Raw genomic sequence first — 24,624 nt, forward strand, 5'->3', positions numbered from 1 at the left:
ACCACATAGGCCAGACTCAGCCTACGGATCATTCTTTTCCGGAGAATCTCGGAAGAATGACTAATGACTGCAAGGACAACACTGCTTACAGGTCACCTTCCAGCTCTGGGAAAGGCTGCAAGGAACACTAAGTAGAAGACAAAGTGGGGAAAGGAAAAGGGCTCAAGATGTGCACGATGAGGCAGAGAACAAGTGGGAATGCAGCTGTGTCAACACAACCCACAGAACTGGGACCTTGCATCATCCTCATGTAAGGGATTAAGCACCACAAAAACTGCACACAAAAGCTCCTCCTTGGAAATTCAGCGATGAGAAAGTAGACTATGTTATTAAAAAAGCACAGTTTTAATAAAACGGTTTAAGGCTTACATCTCAAAATGACTTATAAATAAACATAATCACAATACATATAGTCTTTTTTAAAAAAACTATTCATTATAAGACAATATATATTTTCTGAGTTATAAAATCCCATATAAATAGCAAATTCTTCTCAGAATGCAGAATACAAGAATACATAAAAACTGGGGTGCATATCTGAAAGGAATCCTGAGTACCCACTCAACAAATGGCAGAGAACAGAACAATGATACGGTTGGACACAGTAAGTGCTGTTGGCCTAGTATATAATTTCTCCAAAAATGTAAAAATGGAACCGAGAACGTCTTGGTTGCTCAACCTTGTTCAGCTCTATAGACATAAACTCAGAAATGGCTCTGGCTACTCCACTCCTTGAGATTTCAGGAGCACCCTATAAGATTCTTTTGTCAAAAAAGAAAATGACATCTGTCTTCTGAGGGACAGAAATAAGGCACTCGATATAGAGGAGGTCAGTGCAGGCTGTAAGCAGCAGCCTGGACTTGGAGCCAGAGAGCAGTAAAAGGCATGTGTTGACTGAAGATGTGTGGCAACAAATTCTGGTAGTTACATGCAAGATGTAGCCAATTCTTACACTACTCAAGGTTCCCCTGTTTACCCTCAAAATAACAATATAAATTAAGAATAAGTGGAAACTTTGCATGTTGTAAATATCAAAGTGAAAGTTCTCTTTTTTTTTTTTTTTTTTTTAGATTGAGATAAGCAAACAACCAAGTTGGACTAAAAGCTAGGAGTAGCTACAGTAGCATGCTGCTTTCTTTGTGGTACCACTTGTAGCAGCATTTAGATCATGGAATCATTTAGGTTGGAAAAGACCCTTAAGATCGAGTCCAACCGATAACCCAGCACTGCCAAGTCCACCACTAAACCATGTCCCTAAGCACCACATCCACTCGTCTTTTCAATACCTCCAGGGATGGTGACTCCACCACTTCCCTGGGCAGCCTGTTCCAATGCTTGACAACCATTTCCATGGAGAAATTTTTCCTGATATCCAATCTAAACCTCCCCTGGTGCAACTTGAGGCTGTTTCCTCTTGTCCTATCACTTGTTACCTGGGAGAAGAGACCAACACCCACCTCACTACAACCTCCTTTCAGGTACTTGCAGAGAGCGATAAGATCTCCCCTCAGCCTCCTTTTCTCCAGACTAAACAACCCCAGTTCCCTCAGCCGCTCCTCATAAGCCTTCTTCTCCAGACCCTTCACCAGCTTCGTTGCCCTTCTCTGGACTCTCTCGAGCACCTCAATGTCTTTCTTGTAGTGAGGGACCCAAAACGGAACACAGTATTCGAGGTGCAGCCTCACCAGTGCCGAGTACAGGGGGACAACCACTTCCCTAGTCCTGCTGGCCACACTATTTCTGATACAAGCCAGGATGCTGTTGGCCTTCTTGGCCACCTGGGCACACTGCTGCCTCATATTCAGCCAACTGTCGATCAACACCCCCAGGTCCTTTTCTGCCAGGCAGTTTTCCAGCCACTCTTCCCCAAGCCTGTAGCAGTGCATGGGGTTGTTGTGCCCCAAGTGCAGGACCTGATACTTGGCCTTGTTGAACCTTACACAATTGGCCTTGGCTCATCGATCCAGCCTGTCCAGATCCCTTTGCAGAGCCTTCCTACCCTCAAGCAGATCAACACTCCCACCCAACTTGGTGTCATCTGCGAACTTCCTGAGGGTGCACCAGATCCCCTCGTCCAGATCACTGATAAAGATATTAAAGAGAACTGGCCCCAGTACTGAACCCTGGGGAACACCACTTGTGACCGGCCGCCAACTGGATTGAACTCCATTCACCACCACTCTTTGGGCTTGGACATCCAGACAGTTTTTTTACCCAGTGAAGCGTACGCCCATCCAAGCCATGAGCAGCGAGTTTCTCCAGGAGAAAACTGTGGGAAATGATGTCAAAGGCTTTACTGAAGTCCAGGTAAACAACATCCACAGCGTTTCCCTCATCCAGTAAGTGGGTCACCTTGTCATAGAAGGAGATCGGGTTAGTCAAGCAGGACCTGCCTTTCATAAACCCATGCTGACTGGGCCTGATGGCCTGTACGTGCCCCATGATGGCACTCAAGATGATCTGCTCCATAATCGTCCCTCGCACTGAGGTCAGACTGCCAGGCCTGTGGTTCCCCGGATCCTCCTTCCATCCCTTCTTGTAGATGGGTGTCACATTTGCTAACCTCCAGTCACCTGGCACCTCCCTGGTTAGCCAGGACTGCTGATAAATGATTGATCAGATCAGAGCTTTCACCCTGTATTTTCTCTCGGCTTTTCAAAGTGAGCTGTATAACAAGTACATGTGAATGGTAATGTTCATAACGATGTGACTACATCTCCTAGAACAAGGCAGACTGCAGTACTGCAAGAGGACACCAACTTGCAGATGCTTGTTGGTGTATTTAAATTCTGAATTCTGAGCTATTTTGTCGTTGTACCACAACTTCTTTTTCTGATCATAATGAAAAAATGTCAATTATTCATGGAAGAAATAAAGACTATTCTGCCTGTTGTTTTCAAGGAGTAATGTAGTCACATGTTCCTTTAAACACTGCTATTATATAAAATACAATGTTTTCTTTCATATACTCAGTCATGAGCTCTGACATTACTAAAACATGAATCATCAGAGCAAATCATACATGCAAACTGCAATAAACACATAGAGGCTTAAATTTTGCTTCTTATTACAGCGTCAACTCAGTAGAGATAATGAAGTAAATAAGAGCCATTTATAGTCTTCTGGCTTATTCCCAATTTAACTGGGATCAAAAACCGGATGCACAATGTTAGCCTGAAGTTGAGCCATAGTTGCTGAGAGCAGAACTTCAGAATTAAACAACAGATGCATGATACACTTTAGATTCAGAAATTCTCAATAGTTTTCTGTCCTTTCAAATATTACAAAGAACTTATCCTTTTTTCTTGGTATCCTGTGGATACCAACTGCCTCTTTCATGGCAATTTTCTTCCTGGTTTTCGGTTAAAAACCCCAGCAACAAGAAGTTGTAAATATTGCATAGTAAGTTAGGATGGAAGACTAGAAAAGAGAATGGCACTTGCAGGGTGACTTTTCAGTCCAAAGAAAAGCTCTTCATTTTTTCTGCTAATTCCTGTCTCATTTCTATATGTTTTTTCAGGTTTTGCACTTCATGGGGCAGGTTAATATCCCACACTGACACGCAGGATTGTAATTCTGGAAAAAAAAATAAAAGTTGAAATATGCAAAAGAGAAAAATTATTGCATATTTAAAAGTGGGTTTGCTTATCTGCTTATTTTTTAATTACTCGTAAATTGCCTCAATGAAGCATGATGCTTAGGACCTGGAAGACAAGTTACATGACAATTTCTCTGTGAGGAAATGCAGTTATGGGTTACAACCTGTCTGTACTTGCACAGTGATTTGGATTCCAGTTCCTAAACTTAGAGTATACCATTTAAAAGCAATTGAAAAACCATTTCTGGTGCCTGTGGGCCATAAGGTACTGACCTGAGCTACAGCTAATGCTAGTACTGAGGTGCCTGCATAAAATTTCATCTCTGTTTTCCTGAGCAGATATACCCTAAATGCTTACAAGACTCAAAACCCATTCACTGTAAACTAAAAGTCAGAACTGATTTCATAAGGCAGTGAGTATACTGGAAAAAGGCCACTTCTTCAGTCTCCCCTCATGCAAACAACTCTATTCATGTAGAATTCATGTTGCTTTTAGTGGAATAAGGATAATTGAGAACACTTGCATGAGTAGGGGCTCACAAACTAAGGACCCAAGGTTTCTGTGAGTCTCTGATTCCTCTCTGTATAATGAAAGGCACTCTTAAATACAATAAAAAGGCTAAAAAGGCAATAGGAGTTCTTATGGTAATGATCAGGGAATATCAGAGCATAAAACCCACTGCTCTAAGTTTGATTCTTATTTTACTCCAAACAGTCAGCTCATCTACACTTGCCATCCTTAACTTTATACTGTCATTGCCACATTTTTAGGAGTCACTGAAACTGGGATGAGATAAAGGTGAAGAAGAGCATCAATCAGAGCATCAACTGTAACTGTTCTTAGAAAAACCCAAAGATGGAGATTTTCTATCTTCCTATGCCAGCACTTTGCTATCCTAATTGTCAGGAAGCTTTTCCTGATGTCTGACCTAAATCTCCTTTGCTGTAACAGAAACTAGTTGGTCCTTATCCTGTCTACAGGGAATATGCAGAAGTCTTTACTCCCTTTCTCTTTATTTATGTATTTGAAGCCTATTATCATGTCCTCTCTAAGCTTTATTTACATTAACCAACTTAAATTCCTGCAGCATTTTCTCACAGGTTGCATTTTTCTCCTCTGGACTATTCCTAATAGTCCAGATCATTCAGCAATGTCCCAAATGGGTATGCTCCTCCTGCAGAGGCCACATCAGCACTCAGCAGAGTGTAAAAATTAGCTCATGTCTTACAGACACCACTTTTCAATTGGTGTGAGAATAGTGATTGCCTCTTCTGCAGCAACGTGACACAGTTGACTCATGTTCAGTCTGGGATCAATTATAACCGTTTTTCTGCAGCACTGCTGTTTAAGCTGATCAGTTCCTCGTGCTGGCACAACAGATCATTCCTAATTAAGTAAAAGGTCTTGCATTTGTCCTTACTGAATTGCATCCTATTTCCTTCCAGACCACTTGTTCTATTTGTCAAGGTAATTTTGAATTCTAATCCTGCCCTCCAGTGTGCTTGTGGCTTTGTCTTAGCTGAGAATTGTCTGCAAATCTGAAAGGCACATTCACTATTCCTTCATCTGCATCATTCATGAAAACCTTGAGGATTCCTGGCCTAGCACAGACCCCTCTGGAAATCCATTTGATCCATTCTCCAATTAGACAATGACATTTACTCTCTAAATACATTTTTCCAGCAAATTATATTATATACTTGAAATAGTGGCTTCCTCTGATCCATTTTTGGAAGTTACTGTTAGTTTGTATGGAGCCCAGAAATGCAAAAGACAACAAAAACTAATAATGACAATTCAATAAAATTATATCAGATCATGACCATCAACTCTCCACTCTCAGTGGGTAGTCAAACATAATAGTGTCTACTCCACTAATAATACAAATTAATAAAATACAGTTCAGATACCTTTGTGATACTTGTTGTCTTCGGTGTCACTCTTATAGCAATATCCCAAAACCAGGACCGCATTCTTGAGACTCCCTTTTTCAAATAAATAAAATGTCAAATTTTAATTTTAATGGGAACCTTGTAATTTAAGGACAGAAAGAGTAGGTGACATCATGCCACTACAAGGACAGAAAGCAGAGTTCAGTCAACTGGACCCTTTATTCGAAATCATTGACCATGAAAAACCCAGACACGAAAACAATGTAGTTCACGTCTCCATTTAATGTAGGGGTTTATCGGGGTTCAAAGGCATAAGCAGTGGATCAGCCAGCCAGCCTGTTCAACAAGCCCAAGAACAAAGCACCCTATTATATGCCACAAGCAGAGGTAGTAGAGTCACAGGAAACAGGTACCACAGTGAAGGGACAGGCTGCAAATGAAGTCCCAGTGCACAGCAGAAACAGAAAGTGCCACTCATCAGTTTGGTTATGAAACAACCAAAATAACCAAATATGATACAAACTAAAAGTGTTCCGAACTAATGATGGCACGTAGGTAGAAGGAGAGTTAGCAGGGAAGTAGAAATAGGGGACGGATCATAGGAAGGTGCCTACTGAATAATGCAAAAAAAGACTAGGAAGGCAGGAGTGGCTGGATCACGGAGGGATAAGTTGAATGTGCCAGTGTTTCAATATCAACTTCCTGCTTATTGCCAACAAGACATGTTTACAAATGTCTTGCACGATAGATAGAAGCTGTTACATGTTCTCCTACCACAGCACCTCTCTGTCCTACTGGTAGCACAACGAGGGCAGTGAGCCCTTGGCTGTACCCTAGTAGAGGAATACAGGACCCAGCCTACGTACCTGGGTCACGGATCAGCAGCCCTCCGTGTGCAGACACCCCAGCTGCAGGACTGTGCCCCACACCTCCCCAAACCTCTTCATACATGAAACCTTACACGCTCCCCCAGAGAAAAGATGAAGAGGGGGTCAGTTTCTGGAGGATAAACAGACTGGAGTATGGCTCACTGTGAAAGCCAGAGTCTTGGACGTCTTGTGTGACCACTCTGCAGTGTGTGTCCCACGATACGTTCCTTCTGAATCATCAAACGTTTCTAGTGGTTCCCCCAGGACCTCCGCAAGGTAGAGAGAGATTTTTCCTGCCCTGTGGAAATCTGCAGTATATTCCCCTTTGATACTGATGTAAATCTGCTTATGGTAGATGAGGGCTGGTGGGAACCATACACATCTCCCATGCTCAGATTTTTCATCACTTTTAATTTTTTCTGCAACTAATCCTATAAATACACCTTACATAAGTGATTGGAACTTAAGTATAATGTTACTTATTCAGACTAGGGCCCTTTCTTACTATATAGAAGTCTAATTGTCACTTGCAAAATGAACTACAGATTTACATATAAATCATTCTCTATGATAAGTCTCATGTCTATTATACATCAATGTGTTAGGTGAGAGAATTAGAAAAAGACTTTATATTTCCATATTCATAGATGAACTACAGATAAAATTGATGTCTCAAAGTCTGGCAATCTCTTTTCCCTGAAATATTTACATCTGATTGACATTATGTATTTTAGTCTTAAATGAAATTATTTAAAACAAATACTTCCCTCTATCTTCTCTCATTTCACACGAGCAACGCTTTACTATTGAAGAATTGCTCATCAGCCTGAGCAGAAAATCCCAGTAAAAACAAAGTCTTCGAATTTAGGAAAAAACCCAACCCTTATAAGAGTACACATCAAACTGGACCTCACTTGCCATTCTTGAGATTTGTGCAAACACAGCTAAACTCTTTCTCCTGAAGTATTAACTTTTCCATACATAAAATTTTGATTAAAAATGTTGAGGTGACTAGAAACAAAGAATATGAGACTCAAGGCTTTTTAAATCACACTGTATTATTCTATACAATATACTTTCCCTATCAAGGACAGGAATAAGTGAGGTTGAAATTTCGTTTTCAAATGCTAAAAATAAAACATCCCTTTATAGTACTAATATTGTAGCTATCAGGACCATAAGGACTGAAAATACTGTGCTAGTGAATCTGGACTCTATAGCTGGCACTATAACAGCTGAGGACTGAACAGACCCTACAAACTTGCTGTCTCAGGCAAAGGCAAGTCAGAGGAAGATGGAGGTTCTCTGACTCATACAACACTGTCAGCACTATGAGCTCACTGTAGTCTATGGAAACTTCTGGTGCCAGAAAGGAAAAAAACAGTCCCCAAATTAAGTTCACAATGGTAATGAGAAAACATCCACAGCCTGCAACTATGAAATTTGCTAGCAGGATTACAGTGTGCTTCTGAGTCCATAACAGCTTCAGAGTCTTTTTTCGACAGCAAACATTTTAAATCACACTGACAAGGGAACTCCAGAGTTGCTTTCAAAACGCAGTGGAAGGCAAGTGCCTCCACAAGTTGTGCCACAGAGTACTTTTTGAAGTAATGTGTATTTTGAGCATACCCACCACTGCAGTACAATGAACTCTTGGAGTTGGTATGGCCTTTATTACTTTTGGGAGAGATGCAGGAAAGTGTACAGGTGAAGGAAGTTACAACAGCCAAGAAGTGTCCCATACTCTGGCTGTTTGTAGTTACCACCGAAACCCCAAAACTACTGTCTGCCTACAGCAGTTCAAAACAACTGGCCCTGGTGACGGGAACAGCACATATGTACAAGTTTGCACCCTGAGTCCAAGCGTGTAGCACTTCCCCAGCTTTGCTGTGATCTGCCTGTAACCCAAACCTAAAAGAACCATTCCTGAATAAGGATGGGAGAAGAAAACTAGGCAATAAGCAATTAAGGAAAAAATATTAAAACCTAACAAGCTCCATAGAGAGAGAAGCCAGAAGCGTAAAACTTAAGATTGAGAAAGAACACAGGAAGACACAGATCAAGATGAAGACTATCGGAGAGAAGACGGTGAGAGCTGTGCTGAAGCATGGCACAAGGATGCAGTGAGAGTGGGGTGTGTTCACGTGCTGATCAGTGACAAGCCGGGAAGAGCTGTTGTTCATGTGGGCACAGGTATGACAGCCTGCTGGTATTCAGCTAACACCGGAGTGTCTGGCATTGGCTGCCAATGATAGCAGTGGAATAGAATGAACGAACAAAACATGGAAAATGTTAATCTGTTCCTAGAACACCATGCCAAACAGGAGACAGCAATCCTAAACTTGGCACTGATTTCAAAGTACTCGTCATTTGATGGTTTTACTTACCCAGCTGAGCTGTTATCATGACTCTAACAGAATCACAAAAGTTGTCTATAACTCGCACAGGACGACGTGTTGATAAATCAAGCAGCAAGATATGTCCTCCTCCTGTCCCTATCCACAGTGCAGTATTTTTCTGCAGGCAAATTGTCTTCACTCTTCCAGAATAAGCCAGTTTATGTTTTGATTCCTTATTTAGTTTTTCCTCTTTGTCCCTACAAGTACGGAGAGAATTTGTATTAAAATCTGGTAGCATGCTATTCCACAACTGCTAAAACGACTCTTCTAATACCAGCGTTTTAAACAATCATTCATCTAGAGAAGCCGCAAAAATCTCATGATAATCAATTGTTTGACTTGAAACCAACTGGGATGAAAACTACTGGGCTTCTAAGACCCAGCTGGTCTGCTTCCAAAGACCTTTAAATAGGAAGCAGGTATGCTTCTCTGTTCTCTCCCAGTCTGCAGGGGAACAATGTCACTGCGAAGTGGGAGGAGCACACCTAGAGCTGCTCCTAACCTCACCATGAAAATCACTGTCACTGTTAATAAAACTCCGATCTCCTACTGAATCTGTGCACTGGAGAGAGCAGACATTCTTATTCAGGGGATGCAGGAAGTAACTGGATGCAAAAGCATTAGTACCTGAAGGATAGCAAAAGACTTTCTTCTTTCTTGAACAGAGTTCAGTGAATCTTCTCGACATCACAGACAAATTGTGAAATATAATAAGGGTCTTAAAAAAATTTAGATTCTGCATGGGATATTCTGAAGTTCTGGGCCAAAAGAGAGGAAAGGAATTCCACATTTTCCCAAAGAACTGGGCAAATCCCTTACCTCCAGCAGGTTAAGGTACTATGCTAGAGAAGGTAATCTCACAGAATCACAGAATGGTTAAGGGTTGGAAGGGACCTCTGGAGATCATCTAGTCCAACCCCCTGCCAAAGCAGGTTCCCCCAGAGCATGTTGCACAGGGTCGCGTCCAGGGTGGGTTTTGAATATCTCCAGAGAAGGAGACTCCACACCCTCCCTGGGCAGCCTGTTCCAGTGCTCTGTCACCCTCACAGTAAAGAAGTTCCTCCTCATATTCAGATGGAACTTCCCATGTTTCAGCTTGTGCCCATTGCCCCTTGTCCTGTCACTCGGCACCACTGAGAAGAGTCTGGCCCCCTCCTCTGATATTCAGCTTTCTATGCATCAGGCCATCAATCTGAAATACAACACTTACTTAAGGAAATGTGCACAGTCAATTAGTTCTGAAAGTTTTTCTGTCTTCTTGTCCCAGATTTCCACAAAATGGCTGTTTTTCTTTGCCAAGTAGATGGATTTATCTATCGCTATTGAAATAATATTTGCATCACTGTAAGCATTATGGCAGAAACTAGAAAAGAGAAGAACTCCAGTTAGATACACAGAAAATATCTAGTAGAAAAACTTGACTGTTACGAGTGGGGTTAGCTTCCCTCTAACTCTTACAGAATAATTCAGCCTTAAACCCAAACTGGGCTCGGATACAACTGAAAGGGTTTGCTCTAATCTTCCTACAGTTCAACACAAATTCTCACGGTAATGGAGTTATACTGATGATATCCCTGGAGGAGCATTAATGCCCCAAACCTATTAATAAATCTTTCCCATCTATCTGCCCAAATCACATATGCTCACATCACAGCAGGGCAAACTTACACCTTTCCCCTGCCACTCTTTCAATGTTTGGGGACACTCGATAGTTCTTACAGGGCCCACAAGACCATAAGGGGTCACTCAACACAAAAGTGACTAAGCCTAAAAAGTTCACCTTGCTCTGCTCGTTTCACTTCAGCTGACAGCTTTTTTGACTATTCTCCTCTACACACGAATTTGTCTCTCATGCCAGATCTGTGCCTACACGTATGAAAATATTATTTGCCCTGCAATTTAACAGCATTAACTTATTTCACTGACACTTCAATTCATCTTGAAGAACAGCTCAAAATCACAGGCCGCTGATAGAAGACATTCAGTAACACTGCCACTTTTCCTAATGTTACTTGTTTTTGACAACTTTATTTTCAAAACTGCATACAGTTTTGCCTCCACAAAGCTCAAATTATTCCTGTGAAGTATTTTGCATCTTATCATTGAACTGCATTTTACTGACGTTTTAGTTTCTTGCTTTATATTAACACATTATTTCCTAAAGCAAATTAATTCCCCAGAATAATGATCTCTACTAGCATAAAATCAAACACCGTTTTCCCTGCTCAGGAAAAACTCCTCTTAACTTCAGAGCAGGATTTGTCCATGTAAGAATTATATCCAACACTCCAAAAACTTCAGTCTCTAATTTCTAAAGAATGAGAGGTCAGCAGTCATACATGATTTATGCACACATATCATGCTGACAAACATGTAAGGACAAATACTAAGTATATATGTATAATTCTAAATAAAGCAACCAGGGCCTGGACAAATGCAACTGGGGGAAAAACTGATCAGTTGCATTTATACATTTTCTGAAGAGATACTGACTTCATAAATCCTTTATATAGTAAAAATGCATATCCCTTGTTTAAAACCAGCAATGAATACTTTAATCACTACTCACTGATCTTACTTTAATGCACATTATATTCCATCTGTATTATGGAAGGAAAAGAACGGAAACAAGAGAACTCAAAGAACGAACTCTAGAACAAGACATCAAAGTACTGTCAGAAATCTTTAACAACGAAAACAAAAGAGCCAAGTAACATCACTTATAAAAAAAACTTACAGTTGACTTGTCTTTGTTTCAATGAGCTTTTGAACAGAGAAATCGCTAGTTAAGGCAATGATCTTTGTTCCACAGCCTCCCCAGATGACATTTTTTTCAGATAAGCATGAGGATTCGTTTAAGCACATCAGTGGTGTGCTAACATTTCCTATAGTTAGTATCTTTAAAGGTGTAGCACCCTTACACTGCAAGAAAAAAATATACTCTCTATTAGAAACAAGGAGTATACAGACAGTCAGAAACTGTTAAAACAGGGCCACACAGCCTGCTGAATTAAATTTACGCAGCCTGATTTTCTGAACCATTATGGTACCTTTCCAGAACGTTAGAGACTGAAAAGCACCATAGTCACATTATAGGTGTCCCATAGAAACAGTCTGTGTGAGTGGAAACAGGACAGAGCTGGGACTGATACTTTCTGCAGCCCCTGGCGCAGTTCAAGAACTGGATGGAAAGTCACATCCATACCTTGGAGAAATCCCACACTGGACCATATTCTAGTTCTGCAATGCACTGCAGCTCCATAACTGCTCTAGGTTGCATATGGTCAGGATCTAACCCTCAGGAACCAGCTGATATGAACAGCTCCCAACATTTCTTTATCTGTTCTGTGAGCAGAACGCTGACCTACAGAAAATCTAAACAGTATCTTTTTGAAGATATCTATTCTATGAAAATTTCATGTGAACAAAAAGAAAAAGGAGCTATAGCAGTAATAAATAAAGGAGATTAAAATTGTCAGAACATTCTTAATAACAACCATCAATGTCACTCTCTAGTCAGTTTGCCAGGCCTTTCAAAGTCCTACAATGAGAAATAATTTCCCTCTCTTAACACTATTGGTTAAAACAGATACTGTAAAACATGTGCAATTCCCCTAAGACTGCAGTAGAAAATTATTTTTAGTTTTAGAGAAGCAATTAAAAAATAAGCTGCATGAAATAAAGCTACTGTTGGTAGCTGCTTTACATGTTACTGATAGTATTTTGTAGAACAGACAGCAAAGAACAAGTCTACCTTTACTGCTCTGTCTTCAAAAACTGCTAGTCTGCCGTCAGCTGTGCCTACCAAGAAGAAATTCTTCTGTTTGCTGAAATAAAATAAAATACAATAATGAATTCTAGAAATGCCTTAATCAGGTATGGAAAATTTAAATGAGTAGCCTCTGGTATATGAAGAGTTTCATTGAACACTAAAAGCAAATACAACTCCCTGTGGTCAGGAATGTAGTCTCCAGTTACAGTGGGTGCAAAATTAAAGTGAAAATACAGACAAAATAAGGAGTTGTCTGAACAAAACTGCATGAGTGTACAGATGTCATTTTCTGAACATCTCTGTTTAGTTATATTTTGAAAATGTAACCCAAAATATTTAAAATTCATTTATACCTTTGCTTTGAAAGAGAATTACAGTATAAACAAGTGATGGAGTCTGACATTTTCTGCAGACGATGCCTTCTTGCTTCATCTTCTGTGTTAACTGCCCACAGAGAACCAGACTGGGTTCCTGCTACAATCCAGTTTTCTTTCTCAGTAGGAAGGGTCACTAAGGCCAAACTTAAAATTTTACTATCTGCAATATCCTAGATCAGAAAAAAAAAGAAAAACAATGTGGTTATGATTTTGGTAACAGTAAATGCTAGTAAATTGCTGGTAATAAAAATAAAGTACAATCTTCTCGTACCCTGGACAGACCCAAGGCCTAACCTCCCCATTAAGAAATCTAATTCTCTATTACCAGAATACATCTTCACCTGTGCCATCTATCTTCAAAGTGCTGGGAAGGACCCCTCAAACAGTACACAGGAAAATCTCTAAGCTGAAAAAAATATTCTCTCTCTCTAGTCTAATGAAGGTCTCAAAGCCATGAGAGAATTAAGCAAATGGAACTACACTGCAATATACGTTCAGTTTGATTGCTAACAATAAAAGTACTGGTAGAATACTTCTTTTTCTCATTTTAGTTTTAGAAAAATAAGCCATATAATTTATACCAAAGCTACCAATTCGAATGTATCATGGTCAACAGATGGCAGATGGAAATAAAACTTAGAACAACTTTGATGACGAGTCACACTCAGTTCTGGCACACATATTCATCACAGCACATCAAGCCTAGGTTAAACCTTTTCCCTCTTCTGATGGCACAGGACTGAGATGTACAAAAAGCAAATGAAAAGAGCTGGAGGGTATTACCCAAAGTGGCACAAGGAGGTGGCACCCATGGGAAGAGAAGAATCGCTAACGAGACTAGCTGGATTGTTAGGGGAGAGATACAAAGGGTTGTTTAACTACTACTTCTTGTTCTAGCCTCTGTGCTAGAAATAGCTTTCATCTGAGTGAAAGAAAGGAATGCAGTAGTGGAAAGACAGTATTATGAGAAAGTTCAGGATGAATGGTAGGAAGAGAGGAAAAAGTGACTGTGTTTCAGCTTCATTTCATGGATACAATGATGAGTCAGTTATGAGCAATCTTTGCTCTCTCAAAGCTTAGCTTTCCAGAAGTAACATCCTGCTGTTAAAATGCAATTAATTCTTCTGAAATACATCTGGGTGCCAAAAAATTAGAATTAATGGCAACTTTAGCACGTACCTCACAAGTATGTCCATCTGTATTTAGGTTAATGAACGAAAGCTGTGCTTTTTCTGTATTGCCATTGCCTATCCAGACTCCTGCCTTCTTGCAGCTTTGATTGGCAGCTACCATGCACTCTGCTGTAGACGTGCTGGGTATTGAAACATACCTCATCAAACATATAAGCTCTGCAGAATTCAAGATCTCATAAACCTACAAAGAAAGCCACAGCATGCATATGGTAATAACAATGGCTTGTACAGTGATAAATAAATAACAAGCAATGGATTAACAATGTTTAATGGAATATGGACATAGTATCTCAGCAGGTCTGCTCATTTGTATTATCACTATTAATGAACAATCTTTGTGCACTGAGCAACTATATGTTGACTCTTATTTTTATGTTAAAATTTCAGGAAGTCAATGGGGTTAAGGCATGTTTGAAAATTTCACCCATTTCAAAAAGCAACACGATGTGTGATAACAGACAGTAGGTTTCAGATCCACACTGCTGTTCCCTTTCTCACATGCATGGAGTAGTGTAGGCTAACTGCACTGATACTATATAACAAAGTCCTTCTTGCATAGCTCTAGTAAAGACCATGAAGTATTCCAAATCCTGTTTTGTTACAGTCACTATACAGCAACACAGGGAAAAATAGCACCCTAGAATAAATGGTTGGTAGATTTGAACGGAACAGTTTATCCTGGATAGCAAGAGCAGGCAATATTCCACAGATGTTTCAGTTCCAGAAAAGAACAGAAAAAATCTTGTGCCTCTTACTAATTTAAATGCCCCCTTCCTTTTTAGAAAGCACAACTTCATGGTATCATCTATCTCAAAAATACAAATAAATACACTAAGTAATACCTGCGAAGATGTTGGTCTTTCCTGAGGGTTTTCCTTCAAGCACTTTTTAATTAAATTTTCGACTTCAGGCCAGGGGGCACACCCATATTCTTTGACAGGATCTAAAATGTAAAATTAGATAACTTCTTTAGTTCAGAAATGAGAGTTCTGCATAACTTTCTTCTTATTTTAAGAATTCATCTAACTTCTTACAGAGCTGTTCTAAGAAATATACTCTTAGGTAAACCGTCAGCATGAACAGCTTGAAATTGCTCATCTGCCATTAAATGCTAGAGCATGAAATGCTAGACCTCTAGTCCTTTTCATTAAAAGCAGTTAAAGCAAATGGATTTTGCTTTAACTTTTTTTTAATGTCCCTATACCTGGGACTGAACCACAAATATGTGCGAGTTGTGTTTTGATTAATGCTGACCATTCAAGGGCAGGTCATTTCAGTCTGTAGTCTTTCCAATTCCTGTGAACATTTTTCTCCATCTTTATTCTACTGTGTTTGGACAGAGTATATGGAACACAGATGAACTTCCAATAAAATGTAATGCAATTTAGATAAACAACTCCATATAGTATTTATGAGATACGGAAGTTTAAATTCCCACTCCGTGCTTTGAATATATATTTTATAACTATAGGTGCTGACCTCTCTAAGAACAAATCACTCATGAATAAAGATGCCTGTACTGATTTTGCTCTTAGTTCATCACAATACACAGCAGATATTCCAGTCCTACATTAGATAGAGGTAACATTAATGATAAATACCTGCAAATGAACATATCCTGTTCAGCAAATGATAGGCACTGTTTACTTGTGAGCTCAGCCAGCCCCTTTTTGGGTGGAAACATATAAATGATGAGCATGTGCACAGATGGAACTATACTATCTCCAGAAACTAATACTTCTGATTATTTCATAGGGCTTATAATACAGAAAACAGCCAAACGGACAGCTGCACTCAAGAGATACTTAGTCAACAGTTCTTGGGACGGCCTCTTTAGGAAGGGGGTTTAAACTGTCTGAATTGTGAATTGGGCTATGCTCCTTAAGGAGCAGAAAATGTATGAACTCTCTGTCTCTCCTAATGGAGAAGCCATGTCAGATTAAGTTGCTGCCCTTTCTTTGATGGAGTGACTTTTCAATCTTAAAAGAATGTTTCATGAGTATACCCACTATTGCAGAGCAATAAATAAGAACGCCACGCATTAAGCTTGTAGTACTATAAAACTTCAACAGCTCTTTACAGAGAAGTTGCCTAATACTGAGTTACACTGTCCAGCTGACTACACCATGTCCAGCCTGATAGCCTGCTTAATCTTCCTATTGTAATGTAGATGGAATATGAAGAATGTTATGTAGCTGGGCAGGGACTTCATACTCTGGACAAGTTAAAAGGGAATTCCTATTTAAAACCTTTAGGGGTGGCTGCTCTTTTAAGGGAGTGGCAATTTTTTTTTTTTTTAAATAAGATTTCAAGGTTTTTTAAAAAGATTTTAAGATATACAGCTTCTCTATAATGGATTTTTTAACACAATGTATCATGATCAAAGAACAGAAGTGGAATTGTGTTCATCTTAGTGCATGATATGCACTATCACAGTAATATGTAAAGGTCAAGTCCAGACATGGTATTAGAAGGTACTTTCAGCAACATCCATTTTAGCTAGGTCTGGATAAAGTCCCAGGTATAAAACCCCTCTATTTTGTTGTAAAGTGAACCAGCTAGATTCCCTGAAATTGCAATGAAATTATAACCAATGTGATGTTGAAAAGATGCCTATTTCTCACTATTCCCAGACCATGTGAAATTAGGAGAAGCTTCTAAAAATTGCTATTATTTAGTCTCCTCCTCTTATCACTGTCAGATACAACATAAAACATGAGAGGTGTTATTTTTGGAGGAGGCAGGACAAATGGTCGCTTTCCTGTTGAAACTTGAAGAAACAAGGCATACCTGGTAACTTTCCTTGTATTGCTAATTCATCAAATTCATTTGGAAACTTCAAGCCTTCCATTATTCTACCCCCTCCTGTTAAAATGTCATAAAGCAGCAAGCCAAATGAATAAACATCAGCTTGCTGATTGTAAATAACGTTTCCTCTAGCAACCTCCGGTGCTCGAAATCCTGCAAATAAATCATTCATTAATAGTTATGAGTCATGCCAAGCTGAAGCCATCTTTATCGTTTTAAGAGCAAACACTCATTGATGAAAATGTCACAGGAAGTAAACCAAAAATGGCACACTATTTCTGGGCTGGCAATAGTTTGCATGTGGCAGACCTCCAAAAATATCAGCAATCAGTATAAATGAAAGGGACAGTACATCAGTTACAGAGCTCCTGCACTATTACACGTAAAAGAATTCATTTAGCAATGAATACTGAAAATGAAGGGCAAGTCCGCAGTCTTTACTGAAGGCCTAACATTTAACACTTGAAGTCACGCCCTCATGCACAATTTCCAAGACCTAAAGGCACTTTTCAAAGTTGTTGAATTATTCAGTGCTTTAAAATGGATGTTAATATGTTCTCTCTAAAGTCAGTGAAAATTAAAAAAAAAAATTAAGACCTACCTATGCACTACCGAAAATTAAAACAACAATTTTAGCAGTATAATTTTAATATCCCAATAACCGTGCTAAAAGAAGACAGAAACAAAAATTAATGCATGTCATTTAATTTGTACTCTTTTTAAAGAGAAATCCTTGATTCTAAAGACTATACTCCTTGATTCTTCTAAAAGGGGTTAAAACATGAATAGGAAGAAAGGCCAAAAGGTATAAATCTGGCATCACAACTTGTAGTACGATTAGGACTACATTTCGTGATTTTGACTAGAGTACAGATTTGAGTTACTTCTCACAGACTAAATAAAAAACATATTAGTTATTTTTTGACATAATGCAGTGTAAAACAAAGCATTTTTCCATACCTGGTGTGCCTTCGGAGGTTTTTATTCCCATGCGGCAACAATACTGGGCAATGCCATAGTCAGCTATTTTTGCAATAACGGCTGAATTGGGATATAGGGTAAAAAGCAACACATTGTGAGGCTTTAAATCACGATAGATGATCATTGCTGAATGCAGGTACCTGTTAATCAAAGAGGTATTTATTGAAAGCATTCATAATTCAGGGATGCACCTGTACACACACACTGAATGCATTATTCCCACAACAGTAAATGGTGCTTTCAAATGTTATTGTGTTAAAATATGTCAAACATCACCAACATGACACTGCCTTACTGGGTATCGACTTTAGAATTGTTCTGAAATACTGTTTACTGGCACATAAACATTGCAGTACTTTAGTACCAAGTTTTACCTGAAGTGTCACGGGCAGTTTGAAAATTGAATCATAGAAGTCTAAGCTTCATTGGTCCCTAAGCTCCTTTGTAGGTTTTGTGGTTTTACAGTCACACTTCAATAGCTCCTGAGGACATTCACGGACTTTCAGCACTAAATTAATTTCTTTAACATTTTAATAAGAAATAACAGCCACATAGAAATTCCACCCAGAGCTCTCGCTATTTCTGTGTTTATATGAGCGCCACTTGTTAGCAGAAAGAAACAGGTAACAGAAGTCTGTGTTATATATCAGCTAATCAATCATAAAAATACAAGCATTTGTCTGGCCCAGGGAATACTCTGCTTGAGATATAAGAAAGATAAGCTTTTCATTTGCAGTATATCCTATTTGCAGCTGTATCCTGTTTTTACAGCAATGTAGAAGTCACATTTACCTTAAGCCATCAGCTACATGTAGAGCTATCCTGTGCTGAAGTGTTCTAGTTAAACTCGCATTGTCTTGTTGAAGCAAACGATCGAGAGACCCTTTAAGGGCTAATTCCATCACCAGCATCCGGGGACGGATTGCAGCAGCCAGCAGAGACACTAAACTCGGGTGATGGAGGTGACAAAGCACTGCAAGCTCCTGTAAATTGTAAAATCAAATGAAATACTGCAAATAGCATAACCTCTGTAGCTCTGAAGTAAACTCAGAAATGTTTTGGAGTGAAGTCTTGCACTTAAGCTTTTTAAGGTCTTCACTAAGGTTGGTATTCCAAGAGCAGCACTAGAAAAAAACAGGCAGTACTTCTTACTTGTCTTAGGAGCCTGAGGGAAGTATGTTTATTGAAAATCTTTACAGCAACGTCTTCTCCACCATAGGATGCACGGTACACAGATCCAAACCCACCATCACCTTTTCAAAGAAAAAATTGAAAAGAATATTAAAAACAAGGGGATATCAACCATTTCTTAAAAAAAAATAGCTGAAAGTGTTCAATTTTAAAACAGTTGGATCATCTGCTGTGTTAAGCTTCACAATCAGTAATCTAAACAGATAAAAAACGGTGTCCTAGCATGCAAGTTAATGGAAAAACAAAACTCAGTAACCTGAAATTCAGAATACCTTAAAAAATACATTTCCACAGAAAAGGAATCTCCAAAATGTTTTCTGTACGTTGCAGAACTGACTTCAATAGATTTGTTTACATAAGCTCTGTAAAAAAACCCTACCAAATAATGCTTACCCAAGAGAAATTCAGGAGCTTCGTCAAATTCCAGGTCATCGTTGTTCAACATAATATTTCTAGGCAAATCAGCCAGTATCAGATCGGGAGCAATCTGAGCTATTGGAATGGTATGTCTTGGTTCATCTGGATTTGCCAAAAGGTCACCTGAGAAAAATAAATGAGACCAAAAAAAAGGGTAGTCATCATTCAAAAGGCACTGTAAGGTACATGGATCTCTGTGAGTGCATATGATCAACGTACCTAAAATTCAATTAGTATGTGTGTGTACATATGTACATATATAAAAGCACACACATACATAAACATACATATATACATATATATGGAACAGACCACTAATTAAGTTTGCCATTCAACTTAATGTATCTATCTTGTATGTTTAAGTATTTTCAAGGTTCTGTATATGTACCAATCAAAAGTGGTAGCAACTGCTGCTATGTAACAACACGAAACTAACCAAGAGATTATTCTTCTGTCTATAAAACGAAAAAATTCTCTTAGGATGTAGAATGTTATCATGAATATTGCCTTTTAAATTACTGTTGTATGTGGTCCAACCAAAAGATCTAGTATCAGTTTTACCATGTGCTGGATTCAGTTCCATGAATGGAGTTGCATTATCAGCATCATGACAAAGCGATTCTTTTCATTATTGCCATTTATACATGACTATACAGAGTAGCTGCAATCTGTCCCATATTCTATACTCATACCGACGGCTCTTACATAAAAGGAACAAGTTGCTTTTGACTCATACCATAATTATTTCTTACAGAAACAAAACATTTTTATATAACGTGAAGTACCCAAATGTTATAAAGGGGATGTCGTATAATATTTATCTGTTTACAGGTATACCTCTCTATACCTCAAATGGCATAAATATATACCTTCTTCAGCTTTTTTAAGTAAGTCATCAAGGAGTATTTTTTGGTGTTCTTCACCATCCTGAAAGCTGTAGAGAGCCCATTTCTTCAACAGTGTTTCTCCTTCACCACATACATCTATATCCAGCAAACCTGGAAACCATTCTTCCATAAGAGAATCTATGTGATCCACAACTTGCCCCAAAAGGATGCACCCTTTAAGAAACCAAAAGAGGGAGATTACAGCCTCAATCTGCCATATTTGTAATTACAAAGCTAAACTCTACATTCCAAAGGCAAAAGCACAGCAAACCAAAATGCCAAGCTGCAATCTAACTGGAGCAAAAATCAGGCTCAGGAATAATTAACCTTTTCTGCAAGATGGTGCCGTAATTTTCAAAAAACTGTCTGGGTTGTTGTCAAATACGGCTGATTCCACTAGACAATAAGCTTCAGGAGACCAATTCAAGTAGATGCCTTGTCTCCAATACATTCTATTAGGACGAAGAGCTCGCTCTAGAAAATACAAAATTAGATTAAAAATCTGATCTCCAATATGTATGTCATATTTTAAAATATGCAGAATAATTCATGGAACTTTAAATATTTGATTATGATTGTAGGTTTATGCCCACCCAAAAACCAAACAAAATAAAGGATAACAACAGAATAGTCCCACAAAAGCTGAATATATGTCAACTGGTGTTCAGTTCTATAAGGCATATCCACAAACTAAATATTTACTCAGACGGTAAGTCATGTAGCAGGTGATGCATGTAGGGATTACAGAAATGCTTAGGTACATTCAGGTTCAAATACAGAATATTTTAGGCAACATATGAAAAAAAGTCAGTGATTTAAATTTTCCCTCTATCACATACACGTGAAATAGCAAGATGAGACTGGAATTCTATGCTCAGGAGGAAATCAAATGCCAGGAGAGCAGGGAGTTATAAATCATATTTGTAGAGCATTAGCAATGCGTATTTTTCATACTTTACTTGTCACCAGTATTCATAAATCACACATTAAAAAACCAAAGACGAAAGAAATTGCAAAGTTCAGCAGATAGATCTCATGTCAAAGAATGGAATTATTGGAAAAAAAAATTAAAGGCCCCCTCCCCTTCTGATAAAAGCAAAGTTTTTAAAGGGTTAATCGATGAACCTGAAGAAAAGCAGTTTGTTTTTCTGTATGGAAGACATTTCCTTTCCCGTGTTCCTTGTAGAGGTAAATGGCAATATTACATAAATATAAGGATTTCCTCCATCTCTACCATGCGAAGGAGATAGTCTGTTTGCAACCTTCACTTTCTTTTGCACACCACTGTAAAGATCAGGCATTATCTGAATATTTCTAAGTTACAAAAATGACCACTGTTCTTTTTTTCACATTTGTGAAGTGGCCAGAAATTAGCTAAAGCAAAACAATATTGGGGATTAGAGCTTTAACATGCAGGTGTTGGCATTCAAAACAAACATGCTCATTATTACTTTTGAAGATAAAGATTTGTACCTCTTCCTGACAGCATGTAAGGCGATATTTCAAGCAACCTGTTGATCAGCCTGGACCAAAATCCCATAGGGAAGTATGGCATCTCATAAAGCCTAATGATAATTTCTGAATTTTCACAGTGGGGAAGCTCTATAACAGGTCTGTGATCAGACAAACTAAAAGAATAAAAATATTAGACAGTATTTAATTATGTACTTTATCCAAACTGACTGATGACACATATTATTTATTATGTACAATGTATTATTTATTAATGAATGAATGATTCAAGTGATCAGGGAGCAGACAGCGTATATGCTTATTCTGCTTGCTTGTGCTAAGGTCAAGTTCTGCTGTAATTTAAACCCAACAGAACCTCAGTAACAAGCATTAGATTTCAAATATAAATGTGAGAAAAACCTGAGACACATATAAGGCAGGTACGACATTCAGATAAAATCTTCCTATCCCAGGACTTTGAAGAACGTAGAAACTCCAATCAATGCAACCATGCAAGACTCTCTCCATTAAGCAAAATAAGCATTATTAAACACATTATGGAAATCTGTAACTGAGGCAGAGAAACTGTTACCTGCTTCAGATAAAGCAAAAACACCGCATTCAAATTCATAACACTTTTTTATTACCACATTTAATAACTAGACTGTTTGGAGGAGATACTGCCTCTGAGTAACTTGACTGTAGTTCTCACTCCAAGCAAATAGGCTATAGAAATTCATGGTTATCTTTTATATTGCAATAAATATCTGTAATGCTGGCACACAGCGATGTAAAGCTGAATTATAATCTTCCTGCTGTAGTCTCAAAGCATGGTAACTGTAAAAGAAATATTATCCTCATAAAGCATTTTATCATTTATAGATTCCATTTACCCATCACGCTAATATGATGTAAGCTTTACCTGCTACAAGATCAACTTAACATGTCTGTGAACGCATTTACTAAAATGTAGTGTACTAAGTATATATCATGCTTTCATATACCAAATTGCTTTGATGGTCAGTTAAATTAGTTAGCCTGATGGGTAGTGTTTATTTTGATTGATCTCTATGGCTCTCATTTGTGGGTTTAGCTCTTTGCTTACCTGCTTGGGATTAGTAGTTGATCCTCTCCTAATGGCAAAGCAATCTGAAACTTTTCCAGAAGCTTAAAGTATTGTGACATGTAGATTTTGGGAAATTTGCTCTTCTTTAAAAGGAATTTTTCCACATCTGAACGCTTTACAATTCCCTTAGGATATTTAGAAAAGCCTTCCACTTTCACAGTCAGAATCTTTCAAAAAAAGTCAAACAATTTCAGGTGTACAGTCATCATGATATTGCATTCTCCTGGCAAACTTTGTTCCCTAAAATATTTGGTAGCCTATTATTTAGGGGAAAAAATGGACTGAATTTCACAGTGAAACCAAACATTTCCAGAATGCTAGCCAGCAAGAAGATAGCAGTGAAAAAATCTAACCTGTCCAAGCCACTAGTGTGCTACCATACTTCAGTAGCTTTCACTGTTCTACATTATATGGAAATTTATTCTACAAGTTAATTTGTGAAAGTGTTCTCTGAAAGAACCCTATGTACAGTGATTTTTCATATCAGCATTTCACACAAGCATACCGGTATTGACAACATTATCTCCTAGGTCTTTTCCCACTTTAAACCCAGCAGCTTTAAAGGTTCAAACTTACATTTTTGCCATTCCATTTCCTGCACTGAATGAAAGGTAAAGTTTCAGAGGTTAGGAAATCTGAATAGATATAAAAAATTTTGAGAGTGTTTCTAGATCAACATATCAATGATGGTTTCACTTAAGCAGTCAAGTCTGCTACTCTCCCGTCCCAACACGTGAATCCCTATCACTCACTTTCCTCTGCCATCAGTACCAAGCATACAATGACCATTCTTCCCCCATTCTTACTACTTCAATCCAAAGTTTCAGCTTTCACTTCAACCTATCACAACATATTGCAGGATTACTTTGCATCCCTGGGGTTTTTCTATTCTACATGTACTTTTGTGTCCGGTGTAGTTTACATGATATTGGACATTACAGCATAAGAACATAGAACCACTGAGACAGACAGTTGTCTAGAAAGGAAACAGAAAGAGCCAGGTAAACCAATCTGGACCCTGAGAAAATTCTAGATCACGAAACGGTAATGAAATGGTGAAGAAGAATCACTAATAAGTTACAGTGGTTTGAGACAGGGGCAAAAGTTCCATGAATGTAGATACAAAAAGTAATCAGATCTAACCTGTGCCATGATTTTACACAGCCACTTAGGATCTACAAAATACAGATCTCTCAGCTGTAGTGCTGGGTCTTGAAAATGAAGGAGTACACCTGTGCAAAGAATACTGTAATTAGCAATGCATTGCTCAAGCTCCATATTAGGCAAAATAAACACCCTACACTGGGCTGTTTTTCTTATGTGACTTGACATAAGCAATTTGAATAATAAATACAGATATCGAATTTATGTCAATATCTCAGGCAAGCAGAATGCAATCATCATTTGTTCAGCTTTACCTTTATCTTCAGATGTCTTGTTAGATTTGTAATCTGACTTGGATTTTTGCCAAGCAGCTATGCTCTGTGTGGTTTATTATTTAATCTTATGAAGTCTGTACAGCACTAAGATAAGCTGTTACATATATATTCACCTAACCACTGTTTTACTCGAGCTATTAATAGCAATTGCATCTTTCTTCAGAAACTGTGCTGTCTAACCAGCAGGTATGAAGTTTTCAAAGAGCGGTGAGATATATAAAT

The 24,624-nt window shown here is 38.5% G+C and overlaps 1 protein-coding gene across 1 annotated transcript in view; it reads right to left on the reverse strand.

Annotated features, from left to right (window-relative positions):
• Positions 1–268: 268 nt before the first annotated feature.
• LRRK2 (leucine rich repeat kinase 2) overlaps positions 269–24,624 on the reverse strand; it is a 73,884-nt gene continuing 49,528 nt past the window's right edge. The window contains exons 33-51 of the mRNA XM_068401038.1: positions 24,107–24,195; positions 22,943–23,130; positions 21,859–22,013; positions 20,713–20,859; positions 20,368–20,559; positions 19,475–19,621; positions 19,043–19,143; positions 18,683–18,873; positions 17,870–18,030; positions 16,892–17,062; positions 14,944–15,044; positions 14,088–14,282; positions 12,885–13,078; positions 12,514–12,586; positions 11,497–11,681; positions 9,970–10,122; positions 8,748–8,956; positions 5,510–5,584; positions 269–3,576 (exon numbers count right to left, since the gene is read on the reverse strand). Coding sequence (XP_068257139.1) covers positions 3,455–3,576; positions 5,510–5,584; positions 8,748–8,956; positions 9,970–10,122; positions 11,497–11,681; positions 12,514–12,586; positions 12,885–13,078; positions 14,088–14,282; positions 14,944–15,044; positions 16,892–17,062; positions 17,870–18,030; positions 18,683–18,873; positions 19,043–19,143; positions 19,475–19,621; positions 20,368–20,559; positions 20,713–20,859; positions 21,859–22,013; positions 22,943–23,130; positions 24,107–24,195 — 2,849 coding nt within the window. The 3' untranslated portion in view covers positions 269–3,454. The remainder of the gene's footprint in view (positions 3,577–5,509; positions 5,585–8,747; positions 8,957–9,969; positions 10,123–11,496; positions 11,682–12,513; positions 12,587–12,884; positions 13,079–14,087; positions 14,283–14,943; positions 15,045–16,891; positions 17,063–17,869; positions 18,031–18,682; positions 18,874–19,042; positions 19,144–19,474; positions 19,622–20,367; positions 20,560–20,712; positions 20,860–21,858; positions 22,014–22,942; positions 23,131–24,106; positions 24,196–24,624) is intronic.

This window comes from Nyctibius grandis, chromosome 5, assembly GCF_013368605.1.
Source record: "Nyctibius grandis isolate bNycGra1 chromosome 5, bNycGra1.pri, whole genome shotgun sequence".
In the NCBI taxonomy this organism is placed as follows: Eukaryota; Metazoa; Chordata; class Aves; order Nyctibiiformes; family Nyctibiidae; genus Nyctibius; species Nyctibius grandis.